The following is a 22,249-nucleotide window of genomic DNA, read 5'->3' as shown; positions in this document are numbered from 1 at the left end:
TAACAAAGTCAATCAGAAACTGCATTTAAAACCAAATGAAATATTTAAAGTTAGTTATAACCCTAATGCCAAAGTTCTTGTACTACAGATTATCAGTATGGTACAGTTGCCCAAACCTGTGATCAAAGGACTGCTATAGGTTTGGCTCGGTCCAAAGATATTGACCTTCGCTTTTTCCTGCCTCCACCACCATTGCCAAAAATAAAGAATGTAAGTAAATGAAAAGTAGGTATTAGATTACTTTGGCTTGCTTGTTTGTTTTTAGTACTTTTGTTGTTGGTAACCATATTAAAGCGGAGTTCTTCTAAAGTAACTAACAAGTAGAAAAATTAAGACCAAAATACAAAACTATAATATAGTGATATACCCCTGGGGTGTATCTGCGTTAGTGAATGGCGTGAAGGAAAGAAGTAAGGATGGGGGGTTGATGAATTATTGTTCTCGGAGTATATGTCCACATTACACATTTACTAGCAGTGAAGTTTGAGCCAGTTACCAGTCTGATGTACACACTGCCTGTCTGTACGTAATAGGCAATGCAAAGCAGTCTTACATTACGTCATCCTAGATTGCCTTGTTGATACTGACAGAATCCTGTGCACAGAGAGCACTGCGGGAGGCCTTTTCATCCTCATTGCTAGTGTGGTGTTCTAGTTAGTGTTCTGGCATGCAGCTTTAACCTTGGTTATATAAGTAGGAAAATAATTTCAAGTGCACCATGTGACTCCCAAGTGCAGATGCAATGCAGATTTTCTGCCTTGAAAAATTCCTCCAACAAACTGAATCACTAATGTAGACATACTCACTGTCTTTCACCTGTTCTGCTGTCTTCTCATTTTGACATCTTAATCTACTTATGTGTGAATCTAGATGTTATAGAAAGCGTTTGGAGATGAGCTTAGTGTTATTGCTATTAACTAAGTTTTATTTAACTTCAGTTATCACAGTACTTATTAGATTTAATTGAATAGTATTCCAACAGAAAATTCAATTATTTTAGCTACTGAAAGGCATTGTACCTCAATACAGTAACTGAGACTTAACCAGATAAGCAAATATGTAACATCTAGAACTGCTTTAAGAAATCTGTCTTAAATTCCCAAATACCTCCAGAGGTTCTGAGGTGGAGATGTGGCTCTTCCCCATCCTCTTTACTTGCAGTAAGCTCTACCAGCCTTGTCTTCTTTATGCCTAGGTCTGCTGTAGGCCCACCTCTTTTTTTGCCAGCTTTTGGGTGCCAACAAATCCGTATTGGATAGATCTGACCTTGTTTTGGGTTTATGTGAATTAGTAAGTGTGTGTATATATATATGATGGTTTGTTCAATCATGTCATCATATCAGCTTCTTCGGTAAACAGAATTGGCATCCAAAGCATAATATAAGAGGTCTTTCGTAATGCTAATAGAATGAGTGCTGGCAACGGTCCCTGTCAGAGAATACCTGTACATCTTAACCAACAAAATTGAAAACCAGCTTTGATTGGTAGTGATATTGTTAGTTTTTGCTTTCTTATCTTTGTAACATTAGGTGGTAGTGGATCTGTACCTGTCAGTCCTGAAGTAGTAGGTTATACTAGTATATGGTTCTGTATATAGTTTTCACAGCACTATGATTGTGAGGTGGTTGAAGCTAAGAGTTCCCAATCTGTTGCTTAGGAAGTTGAAGCAAATCATTGTGGCAGCAAGTGTTGCTCTGCACATTAAATATGTCTCCATTTCTGACTGTAGCAAGGATTAGAGTAACTGCAAGTTCCGTGACCATGGGCAAATAAAATTACTTTTTTGAATCTGTTTTCCTGTAATCTGCCCTGGATTACTAAACAAACATCTATATGAATGCTTTGAAGAGAAAAGATTAAAAGAAATGTTGTCTGTATTTTTTACTAGGAATTTATACATTCATTTTAATGGAGGAGCACCAAAACCAGGATGTAGTTAACGGTGAACTTTTAAGCTTCCTGTGCCAAGAGGAACAGTTCTTTCCTCTGCCCTTCTGGACCTATTAGAAGGCCACCAAACTGTGAAGTTTAAAGCTTACCTTTCATCACTTGGTTGGTGGTTTTAGAATTATCAGTTTCCGAAGTCTTTACAGGTGTAACTATTAAACCAAAGCTGCAGAGCACTCAAGTTCAGGGTTCATATTTTACGGCCTTATTAATACGGCTGATTCCATTATTTCAGATCTTCCTTTTCTGTGTTTTGCTTCATGCTTTGAAGAGAACTAAAAGCTATTTGTGCTTACTTCTCACAGGATGATCCCATAGAAGATGAACTTCGCTTGTTGTTAGTATCTTTACCTCAGACTGGTCTTGATCCGTGTGTCCAGTACTTCACATCTCTTGCTTTACGTGAAAGTAGTCAGACTCTCGCTGCACAAAGGGTGAGTTCCCACCTGCAGAATAGAACTATTTGGCTTCTTTGCTCCTGCAGGGCTCAAAGATACAAACCTATTTCCATATTTTTGAGCATTATAAGAGGAAGAGAAATACAGAGACTTTGTGACCATACAACATATAAATAAAACCTCTTCTATATACAGCCTGTCTGCTTGAAAGCTTGTTTATCTTTCCCAGCTGTACTAGTCTGTCTCGTGAAAGATTCTGTCTTTATTTACAAGCCTTCCCATAAAGCAGATATTTCAACATTTTGTCTAGAACATTTCCTTCCCCTTGCAGTGCATATAAAATTATTTTTTCACATTTCATCTTACCGTTGTCTGAGTGTTCTTTGAATGCTGAGATGATTACCTCTGTTAAGTCTTACTAGAAAACTGGTAAATTGTTAGCACACCTTAAGTGGTAAACTCTTTACTCACATAGAAATGCCTCCCTGTAACAGGTCACTGTTGCCAAAACCAGAACTGGAATAGTGTAGTGGTCTGTTTGGACTTGGAAACTAGGAATTCTTCAACTCCGTCTGTCCAACAACTTCCTAAGTGGCTTTAGGAACATCATTTGAAGTGCAGTTATTGCTTTAAAATAATAATTGTAATGCCAGTGTCATCCACTATCTCATGCATTTTATTTTTATATTGAAAAGTTGTGACTTTTTAAATTGGTGATTACAATAATTAAAATGACTGTCATATTTTAATAATGATGTCTGACAGGCTTTATTTAGAGAATTCAGAGTGCAATAACTCTTTATTTCCTATGACACAATTATGTGTACTGTTTTTACGCTATGACTTCTTTATTGTTTTCACAGCCAGAGCTCTTGCTACTAAGAGAGCTTTGGTAAGACACCACACATGGAGGCATTTTGATAATCATGCTGTTCTAAAAAACTGTTCTTTAGGGAGGTTATGCTGGTCTTCCTACTGCATGATTGCGAGAGGCTGATCTTCAGAGACTATGCTAAGTGCTGAAGACCTTTTTTCCTCTCATTTTTGCAACTGTGGAAGTCTAGATGCAGTCTGATTCTTGCTTTTTATGCTTAAGTAAACGATCTTAAAAGAAGACATTCATTAACAAAATGAAAAACCTACATTTCCCCCTTTATTGTATGTTTTGAAGTTAATAGACTATGGAGGCTACTGACTGAAAATCTATTTAATATGTTAAAATAGTTGATATTTTTCTGGTGTACTTGTGTAGTTTGTACATTTTGAAAAATGCATGCATGCTGTGCACTCTTTATAGCAATTTCTATAGATCATTACACACGTAACGTTTTAGTTTAGAAATGCGTATTTTATGTAGCCATTTGGAATGTAGTATAATTTTTACTGATTCTCATTTCAGGGAGGCTTATGGTGTTTTGGAGGAAATGGACTTCCATATTGTGAGACATTGAGTAAAATCCCCTCAGAGACAGTGGAACTCTTTTGCTTGCAAGCTTTAGTACAGCATTCGAAGGTAATTTTTCCTTTAAACTATAGCTGAAAAGCTACATTTATAAACATTCCTTTCCAATGCTCTCTCATATATTGGGAAGGAGTTGCCATTTCCTTGTCTCCTACCCCTCACCCCTTCTGTAAGGATGTTCAGACAACTGAGACTATTGTGAATTGGAAGGCAGCAAATAAGTTCCCCTGTAGCATACCTGTATGTATCTTCCAAGAAGTAAAAGGGCAGCTCTGACACAGAAAAGCAGGAGAGAATGCCTGAAGTCTAGATGGCTTAACAAGTCTTTTCTATGTAGGGCTACCTCCCACTGGCACTCAAAGTCATTGGAGAGAGATGTCACAAGGAAACCGTGTTTCCACTGCAGCTTCTCAGTACGCAAGATAGTGATGATGTGAAATTCTCAGTGCAAAGTATGTGTGGATTTGTGTGAGTTGGTGTACATCAGTTCAGAAAGCTTACAAGCAGTCTCTTCTTACCTGTAGTGCCAGGTTTCCAGAAAGCAAAGTAGCCTCATGAATTCGCTCTAATCAGAAGCCAGAAAGGAATCCAAACCTTGGCTATTCACAAAGGTCAGTCCTTTAAGGGTGTCATGGTTTAACATCAGCTGGCAACTAAGCACCAGCAGCTTGCTCCCTTCCCCCCAGTAGGATGGAGGAGAGAATTGGAAGAGTAGAAGTGAGAAAACTCATGGGTTGAGATAAAGACAGATTAACAGGTAAAGCAAAAGCCATGCACACAAGCAAAGCAAAGCAAGGAATTAATTCACTACTTCCTATGGGCAGGCAGGTGTTTGGCCATCTCCAGGAAAGCAGGGCTTCATCATGCATAACAGTTACTTGGGAAGACAAACGCCATCATTCCAAACGTTCCCCCCCTTCCTTCTTCTTCCCCCAGCTTTATATGCTGAGCAGGACGCCATATGGTGTGGGATGTCCCTTTGGTCAGTTGGGGTCAGCTGTCCCAGCCGAGTCCCTTCCCAGCTTCTCGTGGACCCCCAGCCTGCTCGCTGCTGGGGTGAAGTTGTTATCCCGAAAAGCAGGTTCGTTCACCCAGTGTGCAAAACGCCAAACTACACACAGAGCGGGGGTATTTTATTTAATTCGTTTTTACCCAAATGATTGGTGCTAGGTGGTAACCCACAAAGCTAGCACCCGACACCGATAAACTACAAGGTATTTATTCAGTTAAATGTGTCGGTCACAGCTAATATTCACACGCCTCAGCTAATAATTGGTTAATTTCTTTCTCGCTTCGACATAAAGGTACAGCTCACTTTTAATTTACCATGCATGCGCAGAGAGTAAGGGACTTACTAGAGGTGGGGCAGTTCCTGGCCTGTGGGCCTGATTTTTAGTATTGTAATGAGGATAGTTCCCCTAATGGGCACTTTGTTTTAGTTCTTATCAACATCCCAATTAGTTGTTCTCCTTGACTATACACTTTATTATCCTGTTCTCAGTGTCTTCTGAGGCGGGATGTTTGCTTTGATCAGTCTTTCAGCTCTCCTCAAGGATATAGTTGTAAAACAAGTGCTTCCCTATCTCTCAGTTCCCATCTGTGGCAGCCAAATTCTGTTTTGCCAAGCTCACATAGTTCATTGTTATAGCTTAGCAGAAAATTCCAAAAATTCCGTTTTCTTCAGGATATCAATCTGAGGAGCAGAAAAGGCCTTGACTCTGTGTAAGCACTGCTCAGCAATAACAAAAACATCCCTGTATTATGGACACTGTTTCCAGCATGAATCTAAAACATAACCCCCATACTAGCTCCTATGAAGAAAAGGATCACTGCCTTTGGGCAGAATATTGCACAGCACGCAGCTGATACAGTGCGTTTCCAGGACAAGACTGTTCTTTGGAGACACAGATGAAGAGATGGAAGATTTTGTGTAACAATGATTCTTCTTGATTCCTGTTGCTGCACTCTTCAGTGGGCACTTAATTTTTCAGAAGCCTAGATCAGTGAGAAACGGCATTGAGAATACCAAATTGTTATCGGTGGTAGGGATGGATAAAGTGCAGTTTGCCAATATTCCTTTCACTTCTTCCATATACATAACAAATTCTAGACTAAGTCAGAATTTCTATATTCCTGATTTTCAGTTTTTAAAAAGTTACAACTGTACTCATTCCAAATGTGTATCTGTCTTTGTTGAAAGCCGCAGACTTGAGGGCACCAGCAGTTCCATAACTACCACACATTTTTAAGTACTGTAGGCAACATGATCAAGTCATAAGCATTTGGCCAATATCAGTAGTTGACACTTCAACTAATTAGTGCATATTCATTTACTTGGACTAGAATCTACGTTGTCCTTAAGATCAATAACGATAGCGGTACTATTTGGAGTATAGAAATACCTTTGCATTTCAAAGAGAAGGGATTATAATGATTCAAGTTATGTGGTGAAGAGAAAGATAAGTAGCTCTGGTTAAGGTAGTGCTTTAATGAATGCAGACAATTGTCCTGTTCAAACTCTTGAACTTTAGTTGAAGTTTGATCATGCAAAGTGAAGAGCATTCTCATCTCCCTCAGATGTGGAGGAGAGTAGAGTGATGGTACTTAGCATCTTTCAGGTTGTCAATCCATAGAAGTCATGCATTTAGCATATTAAAATACTTACTTCCTCTTCAACTATAGCATAATAAATGCTAGATCAATAAGAATTTCTATCTAATGAGGGCTCTGCTTCATTATCAGCTCCTTAAACTTCCCTAATTTTTGAATTAACAGCATCTCAAAGAACCTTTTGCAGAACATCTATTTATTGTCATTGTATTGACTGTATAATTGTAGGTTTCTTCTCACTGTGATAAAATTGAAGCTAAAGGAGGCCTTCAGCTACTACAGAGGATATACCAGCTACGTAAAGATTCAGCAAAAATTCAAAGGAACATAATTCGTATTATTGGAAATATGGCTTTGGATGAACGTCTTCATTCATCTATAGTACGTGCAGGTAAAAAGAAAGCAAGTGCAAGCGGTCTGAATGTCAGATTTCTATTCTAAAATTTTCAGATGATTTAATGCTTTTGTAAAACACAACGGACCATGGCAGTGGTGGGTTTTATATTTAGGGGGTGGGGGGGTGTTGTTGTTAGGGCTTTTTAATAAAAAAATACAGATGGATTAGATGGTGTTGATTAAAAAGTCCTGTATGCTGTCTAACCAATATGTGTCAGTGCTATAGAGGTGCTCTAAGTCTGATGGATGGTGAAAATTTGGACTTGGTTGATGTTCAGTTCACATTACTGGCAAAAATCTTTTGAGTTTTCTACTCTTACAGATCATCTACCCTGTAGATTAATTTTTTTTATTAACTGTGTTTTAGTCTCGTAAAGGAGCAGACAAGCTTGCAGTCCTTACCTTTTGAAATAAAGGGAAACATGCCTTCCAGCCCTCCCTTGCTTCATGCTAGTAACTTCTAAGCTTTGCTCTGATGCCCCTTTTTTCATACACCCTTAATATCATAATGAAATTATTCCTTCTAGTTGTGTACGAAATAAATAATTTCCAATGTTTTGTTAGGAAACAGATCAAAAGAAAAATAGAAAATGTCAATACGTCCTTGTATATGTCCGAGCTGGTGTCTGCCTCTTAAACACAGTGTGCGTTTTTAATCTCTCTGTTGCAAAAAAGCAGAAGTAGCAAAGGCACAAGGAAAGACCATGAGGGTGATTAAAAATTTGGAAAGACTGTGGTAGAGTAACAAGTAACTAGACTAAGACACTTACTATGAAAAAAGTAGCTGAAGGAGAATGTGATGGAGATTTATAAAAGCCTCACTGGGGTAGAGAAGGCAAAGAGGGAATGGGCATCTGCAGTTTCTCATAATGCAAGACCAAAGGTTCTTGTACATCAAATTATCAAGAGGCAGAACAAATAAGTATATTTTCTCTCCATACAGTGCATGCCCAAACTAAAACTTGCCACAAAACTTTGTGATTGTTGAAGACTTACGAAACTTCACTAAGTGATTAGACAAATTCATGGAAAGAAAAATCCATAAAGCTCTACACACAGAAGCCAAGTGGATTGCAAAAACTGAGAGGGTGTAGTGGAGAATCAACACTGTGTACTTGCCCTTTTTATTGCTGTATTCTTTTATTGTTCTGCAACTTCCATTACTGCTCGCGTTTGGAGCAAGACAGCTGGACTACAAGTGCCTTTGATCTGAGCTCTAGCACCATTTCACATTCTTATGATGGCTGTTAAAACCGTACATGTAGAGGAAGAGATTGTAACAGAAGAGTCAGCAGCTCCCTGGGGCAGAGCTCTTGGTACAAACGGGATTTTAGACAGTGAACCAGGTTCCAGAGGTGAGCAGTTGGATACTGCTGGTCAAGAGTTGATGAGACTTCTCTTTTGTTGCTAGATGATGCATAAGAAGAACCTCTAAGGCTCTTTACCTTTGCTAAAACTTCTGGCACAGAAAGGAAGGAAAGCAATGATGCACTGTGTAGTAGCTGTGGTGGGGTGTCTGGGGGCGGAAGGATTCTGAACACTATTTTTGACTTTTCATCTTGGCTCATTTAAGAGAAATGCAAAACCAGAGACCTTGCTGATTTTAAGCAAACTAGCTTGGCAGTCTTTCGTTGTATTTGGAGAACTGCAAATAGATTTTAGATAGTGTTCTTCTTAAGGAGAACTTGCACAGTGGTCAACATCTGTTCTGCTTAGAAGTGTAATTTAAATAAAGAATTCTTAAAAAATATATTCTTTCACAGTTCTCAAAGGTACTTGCATTTAAACAGAACTCACATGTCAGTTCATTCTTTTCCTAATTCCACAGTGAACTAACTATTTTGAATTAACAACATACTGGCTATCCTAACAACAATATACTGTGCATGATTTTGAAACAGTGCTCACTAAGTAGACTGTTTCTTCTTTTTCAAATCAGCCTTCATTTGAAAATCTCTCTTTAAAGTCTTACCAGCTTTTATTTATGAGCTTGACTTCAATGTAATTGTGATTTATAGACCACTCTTGCTAGCAGCAACAAGATTTATCAGGATTTTAAAGAAATATATGTGTCTGTGTGTATAAAAGATGGTCTTTTGCATTTCTCAGTAGTCCATGAACATCCCCATCCATGTCTAAGAAACTATGTTTTACATGTTGGGTAAAGTATTGTGAAGGGTCTGTTTTTCCTTGAGGTAGCTATGACTTGAAATTTTATTGAGGAATGTATTCAAAGTTTTCCTTCATTAATTCTCTTATGTTTGTTAGGTATAATAGTATACTACATTTAGAATAGCAAGGACATTTTAATACCTTAAACAGGTTTTCACACACTGGATTTTAAAATTAGAAATGGTTGTACTCTCACAGCAAGCAGCAATTTTTCCACCTGCCATTATTCCTGTGGGTTGTTTTCTATGTCTTTCTTACGCTTTGCACTTCATTTTCTCTCTGGGACATGTCTTTTCTCTGTCTGTCTTGCATCTTACCTGCCAAAAGAGGCTTCAGATCTGTTCTGTCTCTGACAACTGCACTGACCTGCTGATACACTTTCTTTTTCTTCTGAGAAAAAAGTCTCCTTCAGATCATAAGCTGAACAATAGTACAATATGTTGTCTCCTCACCGCTCTGGATTTTTGCATTTTGGAGGTTCTACTTATCTAGCATTGGCTTTCTTGTGGTAAAGAGAGTGGATTGAGATAACTTGATTTGATGTTACCATTCTTAAGTTTTAACATCTATTTTCACAAATATACTTTGAAGGATTATGTTTCTGAATTCTTTCATTTGGATGTTGTTTCTACTTAGTTAACCTGCCGCTTTATTTTTTTCAATGTAGGTTGGGTTTCAGTACTTGCTGAAGTAATGAAATCCCCACATGTCATTCAGTCTTCTCATGCATCCAGAGCTTTGGCTAATCTAGACAGGGACACAGTGAAAGAAAAGTATCCAGATGGTGTTTATGTCTTGCATCCACAATATCGTAGCAGGTAAAGCAGAAGGAGATGTTGTACATGCTCTACTTTGAGTTACTCGTTATACTGTTCAGCTATAAAACTTTGGAAGAGTTGACATCAAAGTGCTGCTGTACTCGTGCCGCCTGCCCCTCCTGTTCTTTGGTGGGTTGGGAGGACTGAATTTAGATTCTCAAACAGGAGAACAGCAGAAGTGATGGGAGAAGTCCATAGCCATGAAAGGAGTATTATTGTACTGCATGGAAAAATCCAAACACAAAGCATGAGATGAATGATTGTTTCTCATGGGTTGCAACCGTTTAACCTTTGCACTGGCTGCCTTGGGATACAGTGCCTTGTAATTATTCTGTTGGCGGCAGCACATGTTCACCTAAGATACAGTAAATTTACAGCTTCAGCTTCTTTTAATAGTGGTCATGTATCCGGGACTGAACCAATCTCTAGTGTGGTATGTCACTTAGTAGCAACTATTCCCTGGGTCACTGGAGTTAGTCAGGTTACAGTAAAGATCTCATTTGATTATAAAACTGGAACTATCAAGCTGTACTAAGAGTAGCTGGAGAGAATGGTAGTTTTCACTACAGAAGAATATCACTAGTGAGGTTGATATTTTCTGTGCCTTTTTGTATCTCTCTCTCTGAGTGGATCCTTGGTTTTTTGTCTTGATCTGAGCATCCTCTTTGAAATATTGTGAAATGTCTTGAAATGTTGTCCGTAAGACAAGAAAATCGCATATAGTGTTAAAAATAGCATTTTGGCATCCTTTAGGTTAAAAGTTCTGTGTAAATTTAATGTGCTAAAAGAATATGTACCATGCACCTCTTAAAAATACCTTTTTCTCTACCAGTCAGCCCATCAGAGCAGACATCCTTTTTGTTCATGGTCTTTTGGGAGCAGCATTTAAAACCTGGCGACAGCAAGACATTGACCACCATTTGGATAAAAAGGCTTCAGAAGGGGAAGAGGACTATAGTCAGTGCTGGCCAAAGGTAAAAAGACATTTTCACATGCAGCTGCTGTTTTCTCATTAATGAGAGCTGTCGAGAGGATCTAGAATTACACTGTCTTGCAGTTGTCTGTTTTGAATCAAATGACTTGTAGTCTGTTATACAAGTAGCACTTTCCAAGTTCCTGATATATTTTTGTTAGCCAGCTGAAATTTCGAACATTTTGAAATTTTGTTCTTGCAAAGGACATTTTTTTTGGTGGAATGTTATTGCTGAGAAAAAGATATATAAAATTACGTTTTAATTTAAGTGTCCTTTCTTACATAGGTATCTGAGTACCTCAATTTTTGCAGATTGCTACATAAATATTGTTGATAAGTAATTACTGCTTCAAGCAACTCACATGGTATAACCACTGAAGTATCTCTGTAAAACTGAAATTTATCAGTCCTGTTGGTAATCTTAGTAATTCTTGTTTCAACCAGGAGAGGGAGCCAGGAATGCATGAGTTAGTTATCCATCTCCATCCTTTACCTACTTAGTGGCTGAGGAACAGGCTAGAGTTCGCCAGCATGTAATAAAAGAATAATAGTGTAGGTGTGAGATGTATTTGGGGGTTAAATGAAGAGCAGAAATCTGATTTGATATTGTCCCCATAGCAACGTCTTTGCTCCATTGCTGGTAAATTGCTCACAAGGGTTTAAGTATTTCAATTATAAGCTCCTTTTGGTTTTGCTTTTCCTTAATTTAGACATGGCTGGCTTCAGACTGTCCTGCCCTTAGAATCATATCTGTGGAGTACGACACCCATTTGAGTGACTGGAAAGCAAAATGTCCTGTTGAGGCTCACAGGTAACAAATGTAGTGTCCACAGTTTGGAGCAGGGGCAGGAGGGAGACCTGTAAAGCTGATCCTTGGGATCACCTAGTGTGAAACAGTGAATTTATTTCTTCCTGTTCCATTTGAAAACAAAGTTTGGAAAAACATGAGGTATAGTCATGGTATGCTTGAGCTTTTCAGCCTCCTGGATAACTACTCGTGGCAACTTGTTAAGTTCTTACAGTCTGTTCTGCTTCATGTTTAGGGGAGACACTAAATTATGCTATTAGTTGATGTAAACATAACATCAATTTTATATCTTAAGGGGAATATTTCTTAAACCTAAAATGACCCAATAATGCTTCAAAAACAGCAAAAAAATTCACTGTATTATGCCTTTACACTCATGATAAAATGAAGCATATAATTTTATTCAAGAAGTGTTATTCCCTGGAAAGAGATTCTTATAAGTCTTTGATAGATAAAATACAGCAACTGTATCTGGTTTGGTCAGATAGTGTAATTGCCCATGTCAGAGGAATTGTGTTTTTACTGACCATGACAAGGTAGGTCAGAGGATGATGATACATCTAAACACGTTCATTCTAAGAAATAGAAGTACTTTGAGCCTTTAAAGATTATTTGGCTTGAATAATTAGGCTTCTTAATTGAGTTCAGTGGTCTTTAAATCAGATCCTAATCCAAGTCCTTCAAACACTTATTCAGATACTTAAGCATGTAACTAGTTCTGTAGATTCAACTTCTGTACTTCAGTGAAGGCATGTGCATGACTGCTCACAGGTTAAGAATCTGAAAATTGATTAAGTTTTGTGTAGGGGAGAAAAAAATTCAGCATGTGTATAATAGACTGGGAACTTGATACTTGTTCATTCCCTCCTCCATATGGATATACAAAGGATCAATGCAATTACTGCATTAAAGAAAGCATGTAAGCAGGTTAAAAATAAGGAAGATATGGCTGTTAACATGCTTATTTGAAATTAGGCAGAACAATGACACTAAAAAACATGTAGGTGGTTATCTCTACAAGGTCCAAAGAAGACTGGACCTTGTAGAGGGACCTTGTACCTTGTTTCACATCCAAAGAAGGACAATGAAGTTGGTGAAGGGTCTGGCGCACAAGTCTCATGAGGAGCGGCTGAGGGAACTAGGGTTGTCCAGTCTGAAGAAGAGGAGGCTGAGGGGAGACCTTCTTGCTCTCTACAACTACCTGAAAGGAGGTTGTAGCGAGATGGGTGTTGGTCTCACCTCCCAAGTAACAAGCAATAGGATGAGAAGAAATGGCCTCAAGCTGCGCCAGGGGAGGTTTAGATTGGATATTAGGAAAAATTTCTTTATTGGCAGGTTTGTCAAGCACTGGAACAGGCTGCCCAGGGATGTGGTTGAGTCACCATCCCTGGAGGAAATTTAAAGACCTGTAGATGTGGTGCCTGGGGACATGGTTTAGTGGTGGGCTTGGCAGTGTTAGGTTTACGGTTGGACTTCATGTTCTTAAGGGTCTTTTCCAACCTAAACAAGCCTGTGATTCTAAGAGAACTCTTTTTCTGTGTCCGTTTGGATTAAGTATAATGGAAGAAAAATTGAAAAAGAAATAAACCTAGATTTCTTTCTTTATTTTATGATAATGTCTTTTTCATTGCAAAATGGAAAATTACATTACCTGCTATTTATGGTCACCCAAGCATAGTATTTGATTATTTTATAATTTGATATGGTTAATAAAAAATGAAAGATATTGCAGATATTTTTAACTAGCAGGAACAAAGATGTGGCAGTAGAATCACAACCTTATGATTGCTCTAAGTGTACAGGCTCATTCACTCAAAAGCAAATTTTTATGTCTCAGCTGTCCTAAAGCCTATTGTTCAGCTGAAGAGACATTTGAGTATCCTTTTCATATGTGTTATAAAAGCAATTTCTAGTGAGAATGCTGAGAAGCAATGAAGTGAATTACTTTGCACAGTGGTTGCCCAAATACCCTGACCTTTTCATTATCCAAGGGTTTTCTATGTTTGATTCTTGTTAGACTGCAAAGAGTAACGATGTTGCACTTTCCAGCTTGGACTGGGAATTGGCATTGGTTTTGTTTTGCTTGTATCATAGGTTCATTTTCAAATTATCCTTTCTAGAGGTCAGTCTCTTCATTTATACAAGTGGAGATTATTGAGCTTTTATACTATTCCAGTACAAAGCATTTGGAGATTATTGTCTGGAAAGTATAGCAGACATTGTCTGTGATTTTATTAATATATCGGTTGATCATGCACTTAGTTATTAAATTCCTGCACCTTGCTCCGGATTTTGAGCATTTTTAGCAAAGTACATTTTTGCCAGACATTAGGTATATTCTTGTTTCAGGGGATAAAGTTCATTATGCATTGATGATGCTTTCATAAAATCAAAACATAATTTTGTTACAATGTGTGAATGAAACTGAAACTCCATAAAAAGATTTGTTGAACTAAAGCCAAAGGAAATGAGTGGTGAGTGAAATTTAAATAAAAATTTCTAGCAAGATCCAGAAGCTGAATTTAGCTCAATTCCTGTTGTCCTTGTGAAGCCAACCTTACAAAAGTTTTTGGCATTTTTCAGTGTAGCAACAATAATTAAGTAGTTAATGTTTTATGTACCTAATTCACTTTCATAAGCATGCAGCACTGTTTTAACATTGCCTTTTATCCTACCATGCCTCACAAGTGCTTGCCTTTGTTTTTTCTTTGCAGGAAGTCTATTGCTTACAGGAGCAATGAGCTTCTTGACAAGCTCAGAGCTGCTGGGATTGGAGACAGACCTCTGGTGTGGGTGTCACATAGCATGGGTGGTAAGCACATTGCCCATTTGATATATTTGTTTGCTCTTATATTTCAGAATAAGCTGTTAGCCAATTTCAGTCTGAAATTCAATTATTCAGAATAGTTTATCTAAAAAATGTGCAAAGAGCTAAAAATGGAAAATAGATTTCTACTTTCTTAATGCATTATATTCAACAGCATATACATTTGAAAGGATTTTTATTGCTGTTTGTTTTTACTGTGTTGATTTAAAAATGCAAAATCAATGAGTTGAAGTTCATGCAAATGGGAATCCAGAGGCAAAATTTTCTCCATGATCCAGGCATACAGTAAATGTCATTAGCAACACTTAAAGCAAACCAAAATTGGATTTGGACGATTCATGGACATTTTATTGTATTGCCTCCTCAGGTTCGTTTGATTTTTTTCAGCTTAATGTTACATGTTTGACAAAGCAAGGACTAATCCACTGAGGCAAGAATATGGTTAGTTGTTTCATGAATAATATAGCATGATCGTTATTTTCACAGTGGTTTAAATCCCTGCATTAATTCAGTTTCTGTTGCCAGGTCTTCTAGTCAAAAAGATGCTGGTGGATGCTTCCAAGAATCCAGAAATGGATAAAATTGTAAACAACACCAGAGGAATCATATTTTATAGTGTACCTCACCATGGTTCCCAGCTGGCTGAATATTCTATAAATGCCAGATATCTTCTCTTTCCGTCTGTGGAGGTTAAAGAACTCAGCAAGGGTACGCTCACTTTGCTACCATTTAACAGCGGGGATCTATGCTAATCTGTTCATGGTGCTTTTTCTTTCAATCGGGCTGTCAGAAAAAGCTGGATAAAATCAACAAATCCCCTCTTAATGTTTTGGGTTATGTGTTGAATTACTTAGAGTAATTCAGAGTAACTCTCATTTGATTGCAGAGGTGAGGGGGAACAAGGGAGTCGGAACAAGTTTATAGAAGAGTAGTTCGGGCCATTTAGCAATGTAGTAACTCAACATGTGCTGGATTTTAGACTCGTTATCTTCTAAACAAATTCATGCTATGAAGAAATAAACAGTTGTTGCATATGATAGCACGAAAAAGGGATTACAAACAAAATGCTATGCCGTTTACTGGAGTATTAATTTCTCTAAAACATCTTTCTAGGAATGCAGTCTGGCCAGAAAATGCTATAAGCTTATGTTCAAGATAACACTGCAAGAATTATGTTCCTCTTTCTCAGATTCTCCTGCCCTTAAAAAGCTGAATGATGACTTCCTGTCTTTTGCCAAAGATAAGAAATTTTCAGTGCTGAGTTTTGCAGAAACCTTACCAACACACATAGGCAGCATGATAAAACTGCATGTTGTACCTCTGGAATCAGCAAGTAAGTCAAATAGCCATTTAATCTATTTAATTTTGCGTACATTCATGTAAGCATTGATAATCAGGAAGGATTATAAATGCTGTGGTAGGAAGACCTATTAAAATATATCTGTTATGTTGTGGGGTTTTTTGTTTAAACTTTATTCTGAGTTCAAACTGCAGTCTCCCTGCTGAGAAGATCAGAGGCAGCTACATTTGTATCTTAGAATAGCAATTGTTTGGTTTGGTTTTTCTAAATGTGAGTAACACTTGTTATTGAAAAAAGCAGGGTAGACCCTGGTCTAATGTTACATTGTTGTAGTCTTTTCCTTTGTAATTATGAGTAACTGTTGTTGATCCTTGTAAAGGTAGGCTAAATAGTGTTTCAGAAGCTCCCACAAATTCCACCTATTTCCTCCTTTGAAAAACAAGAAAGAAAATTAGTAAACTGCTAATAGAAGGAAAAAGCTGTTTTTCAGTGTTAAGAATCCTTTATCTTCCGTATCTCAGCTACTCAAGCAATAGAGTACACCTCCTGAAGAGTCCCCTCCGTCTTTTTGCCTTTTGTAGGAGAAGGGAAATCCAGGCAGTTCTCTTTCTTGCATTGTTTATGGGTGTTCAACTTGGAGAATTGTTTTAAGTCAGGTATTTTCAGGTTTTCACTGAGCAAAACTTTCTGCCCTGCCCAAGGTACCCATAAGGCCTTAAACAGAAACCATTGCTGTGTTGGATTTTAGATGAGGCTTTCCACCAGCTAAATCCACTAGGTTAAATGCAAAGTTAGTTGCTCTGAAAAAGGCAGACTATACATCCCTGTTTTCCTGAGTCAATACTTAGCAGTATTTTTTCAGTACATCATGTCAAGAAGCAATTGTTTGCCAAAATGTCACTGATGTAATTTTATTGGCAAGGACTGAAAAGCTGGGCATTTTTTTTTTATTATTTAACAAAATAAAATGAAAAAGAGGACTGAATAACAAGGTGCACAAATAAGCACTGTGCACTTATAATTTTATAGCATATTTCTCCTCTCCTAGAGATGACACAGTGCAGCATGTGAGCTCTTGAAAGCCTTTAGAGGGTGTCTGATGGTTCAGCAGTATGCCACTCGTTTTGTTCAAAACCCAAGCAGTACACTCACTGTTTCTTACACGCGTGCTTGGGCACATGGAAGCAAACTTCACCCTGCTCTAGTGTAAGTTTGCATGGTTAAAGATACGGAGTTCCAAGCAAAAGGGAGGATTTCTCAGGAGACTGAGTGAATAGATAACAAACTGGAATGTGGCAGTCTCAGCATCCTAACTGGAAAGTTCACTACTAGTGATAACTGTTGGGAAAGAATAAATGCCTTAGTGTGCCCCAAAATCAGTAGCTGAGCACTGAACACTTGTATTCTACAGTTAAGCAATGTATATTTTTCATTTCCCCAGAAATATGTATAGTTATTTGTGGCATATATGCTAGTCCCATTTTTAATCTCCACATCAAAGTATTTTATAAGGAATATGGGCAATTAGTGGTGATCGGAATCTGGATACCCTGGATTAAACCCTATCCCTGTTCATGTCAGTGCTTAAACTTCAGTCAGAACTTAGCTGTCAGTCAGGTGCTGGTAAAGGAAGGTTTGATTTTTTCAAAGTTGTCTGTATGGACAAATGTACATTTGTGTATTCCCAGTAAAGATAGTAGAACTCTGACCTAATGGTATACCAGGTATACCAATGTGGGCTTTGTGGCAATGTATAGCTCTGTCTGAGTGCTTTTAGCACATTGAAAAATAACAAGGACAAAAGGGATAAACTGAAGACAGAAGTTGCTTTTGAGAGAGAAATTGCTAATGCAAGATGTGCTTTTCAGTCTAGGTGATCTTACAAACTTTGGTTGTTTTTTCTTTTTTCTTCTTTTTTTTTTTTTTCCCCTCTCCCAGAGTTAGGAATCGGAGACCTTATTCCAGTGGATGTTAATCATCTAAATGTTTGTAAGCCAAAGAAGAAGGATGCTTTCCTGTACCAGCGTACACTGAAGTTCATTCAGGATGTTTTAGCCCAAGAACTTGGAGACTGAGTTTTTGCTACCCTTGGCTGCTTATTTCCTCCATTTGGTGTAACACAGTAAGTTCTTCTCTTAACATTTGTTAGGGGATCTGCAGAACTGCAAAGATGCTATGTCAATCGTATCTGCTGCTAAAATAGTTTTCAGTACACCTCCAACTTAAACACCTCTCCAACTTATTTATAAAATATATTCAGAACAAATACAAACCAAAATCCTACAAACTTGGCAAAAAGAAAATGTGTGTTGGCTTAGAGTGACCGCGATCTGTCGACAAAATGTGTGTAAATTCTCCAGCAATTTGGCTGGGAGGGGATAGGGATTCAGTGGAAGAGAAGTTTCACTTAGTCTACAGATATCCTTCTGGAGCAACACAACTAGACTGTGGAGAGGGCCCAGGATTTTTAAGTTTTTTTCTTTTTTTAGCAAAAAAAAAAACACCCCACAACTTGCTCTTGGAGGTAGGTGGTCTCCTTAAGGTAAATATACATCTGGGACTGAAGCCTTACAGAGAGGGTCATAAAAAATTGACTCAGGTGGTTATTTGTTGTGTCAAAGTGGAGGAGCACGTGGCTGTCTCAAAGCTTTGGTTTACTGTCCCTGTTGAGTAGTCTGACTGGAACCTGAAGAAATTTGTCCAAGTGAATGAAGGTAGCCTTTCAGTCTAGTGGCCCAGTTACAGGGGTCTTCGTACTTTGCCTTTTCATTTAATAGACCATTCAGACTTGTGAGCAAATATGGCATGTGTTTTCTGTTTGTATAAATGAAAACAAAAGAATTGTTCACCTTCTTGTAGATCTCTCTCTTAATCTTAGCAAATTCTGATATTGCTTTCTTTAGAACAGTGTGTATATGGTCCGACTCAGGGCAGTTCTGTGCTTTCTCATATGGCAGATATAGAACAGAGGCTTAGCTTTTTTGCTTTACTCCTGGGACATACTGAGAAGACGGTACATTCAAATCCCTGGCTCATGTTATTTATTTAGAAACTCTTTCTTCAGCTGATTTTAAGAAGAGCATTGAAAATGCTCAAGCCAAGTAAGACAAATGTAGGCCCTGACAAAAAAGGTGATGCTTAGAGTTTGGTGCTCAGGTAGAGAAAAAGTAAAGCAGGAGAAACTTCAGGTGATCGTAAGGTCCCACTGGAAATACAGAAAATCCCAGATGTTTGGGTTTCTTCAAGCCCAAGTGTATTTATTGGTGTAGAAACAGAGAAAAGCAGCAGTGTTGTCTTACTTGAGTTTATGTTTACATTAAGGACACCTTAACAGTACTGGTGAGAAATAAGTATTTTTAGAAAAAAAATAATGGCAGTGCTCAACCACTTTTTTAAAGACCTCAATAGTTTACAATGTAGTTAAATGCAGACTAGTCTAATTGTGATCTCTTTCCTTCCTTTCTTTCCACCCCCAACCATCTCTGGAAACAAACATAGGCTATGATTAGGCGATACTGCCCTAGCTGACCGTTTGCTAAATAAGGCCTGTATTGATGACAGGCTTAATACGGCTCTTAGCATCACTTATGTGAGATGGATTTAGTATCACTGGCCTTAAAATTATGGCTCTGAAAGCTGCCAAAGAGGTGGGATGGGCTTTGCAGTTCTGCATGGGCTTGGTGCAGGCACCAGTGGCCGCTGCAGTCCTGCCAGGTCCTGAAGCCACCGCAGCTGTTCCTACCTGAAAGCACTCCAGCCCGGGAGGATGCGACGTCTGAAAATGCGCTTCTGGAAGTTGAGTCCTGACCTGCTGGAGTTGCAAAGTAAAATTCACAAGAACAGTAGGGAGAAAGTACAGCACTGCACTGGAGCAAAAAGAGCATTTTCTCCCCCTAACCAAGATGTAGATGAGAAGACTGCATGGCAGTATTTCAGATAGAAAATGTAACAGAACTGTCGTAACTTCTAAAGAGGTTTATCCTTTTACACTGTGGTTTAAACTTCAGAGTATAAATATATTAGAACACTTTGTATTCACAAAGTAGAGGGTATGTGGAATTCATTGTGAATAGACAAGACTGCTAATAACGGAATGTGTGTTAGCGTGACAAATCTTGTATTGATTTTTGGCTTACAGGGATTCAGATCAATTACATTACACATTAATCTCAGTAAATGCATCTCTTTTGTTACTGTAACCACAACTCTAGAGGCAACTTTCTCCTTTTTGTAACTCTATGTATATATGTGTAACTTTTAAAACTAATATTTGGGGAAAGGTGTTGTTGGGTTTGGGGTTTTTTTGGAATATAGTGGTGAAATGTGTTTTTAAAACTGTACTAGATATGCCACAAAATGTATTAAAGGTGAATGATCTGCCAAATGAATGCTCTGGATCATGTTCACTTTTGTTAAAGACCTGAATTACTTTTCATTCATTGTCTCATGCTGGAAGAATGTAGCGTCTTCTGTAAGAGGCATAGTGCTGGGGAGCACAGCTGGTCATCAGTTTTCCCAAAGTGAACGGTTTTTCTGTTGTGCTTTTAGGTTTTGCAAAAGTGCCTCCTCCACCACATACAGACATTGGTCTGTTGCGTAGCATTCGTGCCCGTTTCCCGATAGAAATGTGTGCTTTCGTGCTCCCCTGGTGTCTTGTTAACTCAGAATAGTGCCTTTATGTAAATTCTTGGGTCTCAAACTATGCCTTTAATCCCATCTAGCTGGGAGCCCAGCTGCAGATGTGGCTAGCAGGTATGTGCAAATTGTCTGAGAAGATGGTATTTCGCCTGCATTGTGGCATCCAAGACTAAAATAGTAAGACGGGAAGGGAAGGCTAATAGGAGTTTGTCAGTCCTCTTGCACTTGTTGTCCAGCACTCTTGTATAACTGTATTTGTATTTCTAGTAGCAACAGTCATCAAGTTTTTAATTGCTGTGATTACAGTAGTGCAAGCTGGCTTTCACTGTGATTTGTGCCAGGCAGAGCAGCTCGCTAGGAAGGAGAAATTTTCTGGTGATAACGTCAATTCTGGACAAAAAGGAAAGCAAAAATGTTGTGTGTCAGAGTGAAAATTCTAAAGAGTATTTTGGGTCTGTTTTTCTTTTTTTGTTTCAGCGCTCACCCGCCTAAAAAAGCTAAATCGGGCAGTTGCTGTACCAAGGAGAACCATTTACCGACCCCAAACATGAATGCAGCTGAACAACCAGGATGCCTGTAGCAACTTGAAGTTGCTGTACTACAGGGTCCTGGGTAAGCTCGCATGGAGTTAGTCTCTTGCCAAAGCCTCTCACATTAAATTAGCACAGGATGCTTACATACTTGCATCTGGTAAATCATTCATGCCTGGCTTCACAGCCGGTGTCAACGATTTTAAGCTTTCCAAGTGCTGGGTGAAAAACATCATGGGATAGCCACTCCCTACCAGCCATTATATGGCCTTCAAGACTGATCGCTATCCCTGAGAATGTTGGTTTCCATTGATAACGTCCTAGTGAGAGTGGGCAGCGGAGCTGAGGACAGAGCTGTGCTGTGGGTTTCCTAGTTGAGGACACCAGCTGAGGAGGGTTCAGGTTACATAGCCTCTTTTTACATTGTGGTGAGGCCTGGCTTAATCCTGAAAGAGATGGAAAGAATCACCATCTCCTGCAGTCAGGGTTTTCTGTAGTGCTTTCCCAAACGCAGAGCAAGTCTGGCCCTGCTTATCTTCTCCTGAGCATTAAAACGAGAACCCAGGTCGCAAGCACCTGCCTCTGAAATAAACACTTGGCTGGGGTGCTGGGCACCAGTGAGGAAGGCAAGATATCGAGACCGGAGATTCATCATTCTTTGCTGTAACCTTTTCAGCTGGACTGTCTGTTCCTTCCCCTTGATTTGCTGCGATTGAACAGTGTATGCTGTCACTGATAGTATAAACCAGCTAGCTGCAGGGAGTCGTATGTTAGTGGGCAGCTTGCCACGTACATAACGCTAAAGGCTACATACTTCTCTTATTCAAGGAGAGTAATAAAGCAGATTTTATTTGACTTGTATAAATCCACTTTAATTGGCTTTCCTGCTAACACTTTCATTAACATGTAAATTAGCTGTCCTAGAGCTGTTAATTATCTTTGCAGAAAATGTTGGATATGGTCATATAACGCACTCTTTCTTTTTTACTGCTCTGAATGTTTTATACTGAAATGTGCCCATAAATATTCACTGGGATTTTTTTAAGAGGATGATGAAGAGTCTAAGGCTGTGTGGCATCTTGTAGGGAAACAACTACCTTGCTTCAGGATTACTCACCAGCCTGCCACCATGTTAAACCGACACTCACATAAGAAGCTTGGCACTGGGTTTTATTGGTTTGGCCTTTGAAGATTTTGGGGATATTTTTTAAAGTATCTGGCAAATGAGGGAGCAGAAGAGGATGGCAGGTGCTCAGACAAAGGCAGCATCCTCTTTTACACTGTCTTACGTTCAAAATTTGGTACTGGCAGTGAAACAGGTAGGGATTACAAGCAAGAATGTGGCTGAATTCACAGTTACCAAGAAGCTG

General features: G+C 38.6%; 1 protein-coding gene across 2 annotated transcripts in view; it reads left to right on the top strand.

Annotated features, from left to right (window-relative positions):
* The window catches only part of SERAC1 (serine active site containing 1), a 28,040-nt gene extending 7,941 nt beyond the window's left edge, over positions 1-20,099 (top strand). For both annotated transcript variants that reach the window (XM_064447101.1, XM_064447102.1), the window contains 11 exons: positions 89-210; positions 2,253-2,381; positions 3,745-3,858; positions 6,646-6,808; positions 9,653-9,803; positions 10,636-10,777; positions 11,487-11,587; positions 14,299-14,396; positions 14,937-15,119; positions 15,601-15,744; positions 17,650-20,099. In XM_064447101.1, coding sequence (XP_064303171.1) covers positions 89-210; positions 2,253-2,381; positions 3,745-3,858; positions 6,646-6,808; positions 9,653-9,803; positions 10,636-10,777; positions 11,487-11,587; positions 14,299-14,396; positions 14,937-15,119; positions 15,601-15,744; positions 17,650-17,786 — 1,484 coding nt within the window. In that variant the 3' untranslated portion in view covers positions 17,787-20,099. The remainder of the gene's footprint in view (positions 1-88; positions 211-2,252; positions 2,382-3,744; positions 3,859-6,645; positions 6,809-9,652; positions 9,804-10,635; positions 10,778-11,486; positions 11,588-14,298; positions 14,397-14,936; positions 15,120-15,600; positions 15,745-17,649) is intronic.
* The last annotated feature ends 2,150 nt before the right edge of the window (positions 20,100-22,249 follow it).

The sequence above is a fragment of the Phalacrocorax carbo genome, chromosome 3, assembly GCF_963921805.1.
Source record: "Phalacrocorax carbo chromosome 3, bPhaCar2.1, whole genome shotgun sequence".
Lineage (NCBI taxonomy): Eukaryota > Metazoa > Chordata > Aves > Suliformes > Phalacrocoracidae > Phalacrocorax > Phalacrocorax carbo.
Note: the sequence above shows the minus strand (reverse complement) of the source record. Positions and strands in the feature narration are given on the sequence as shown.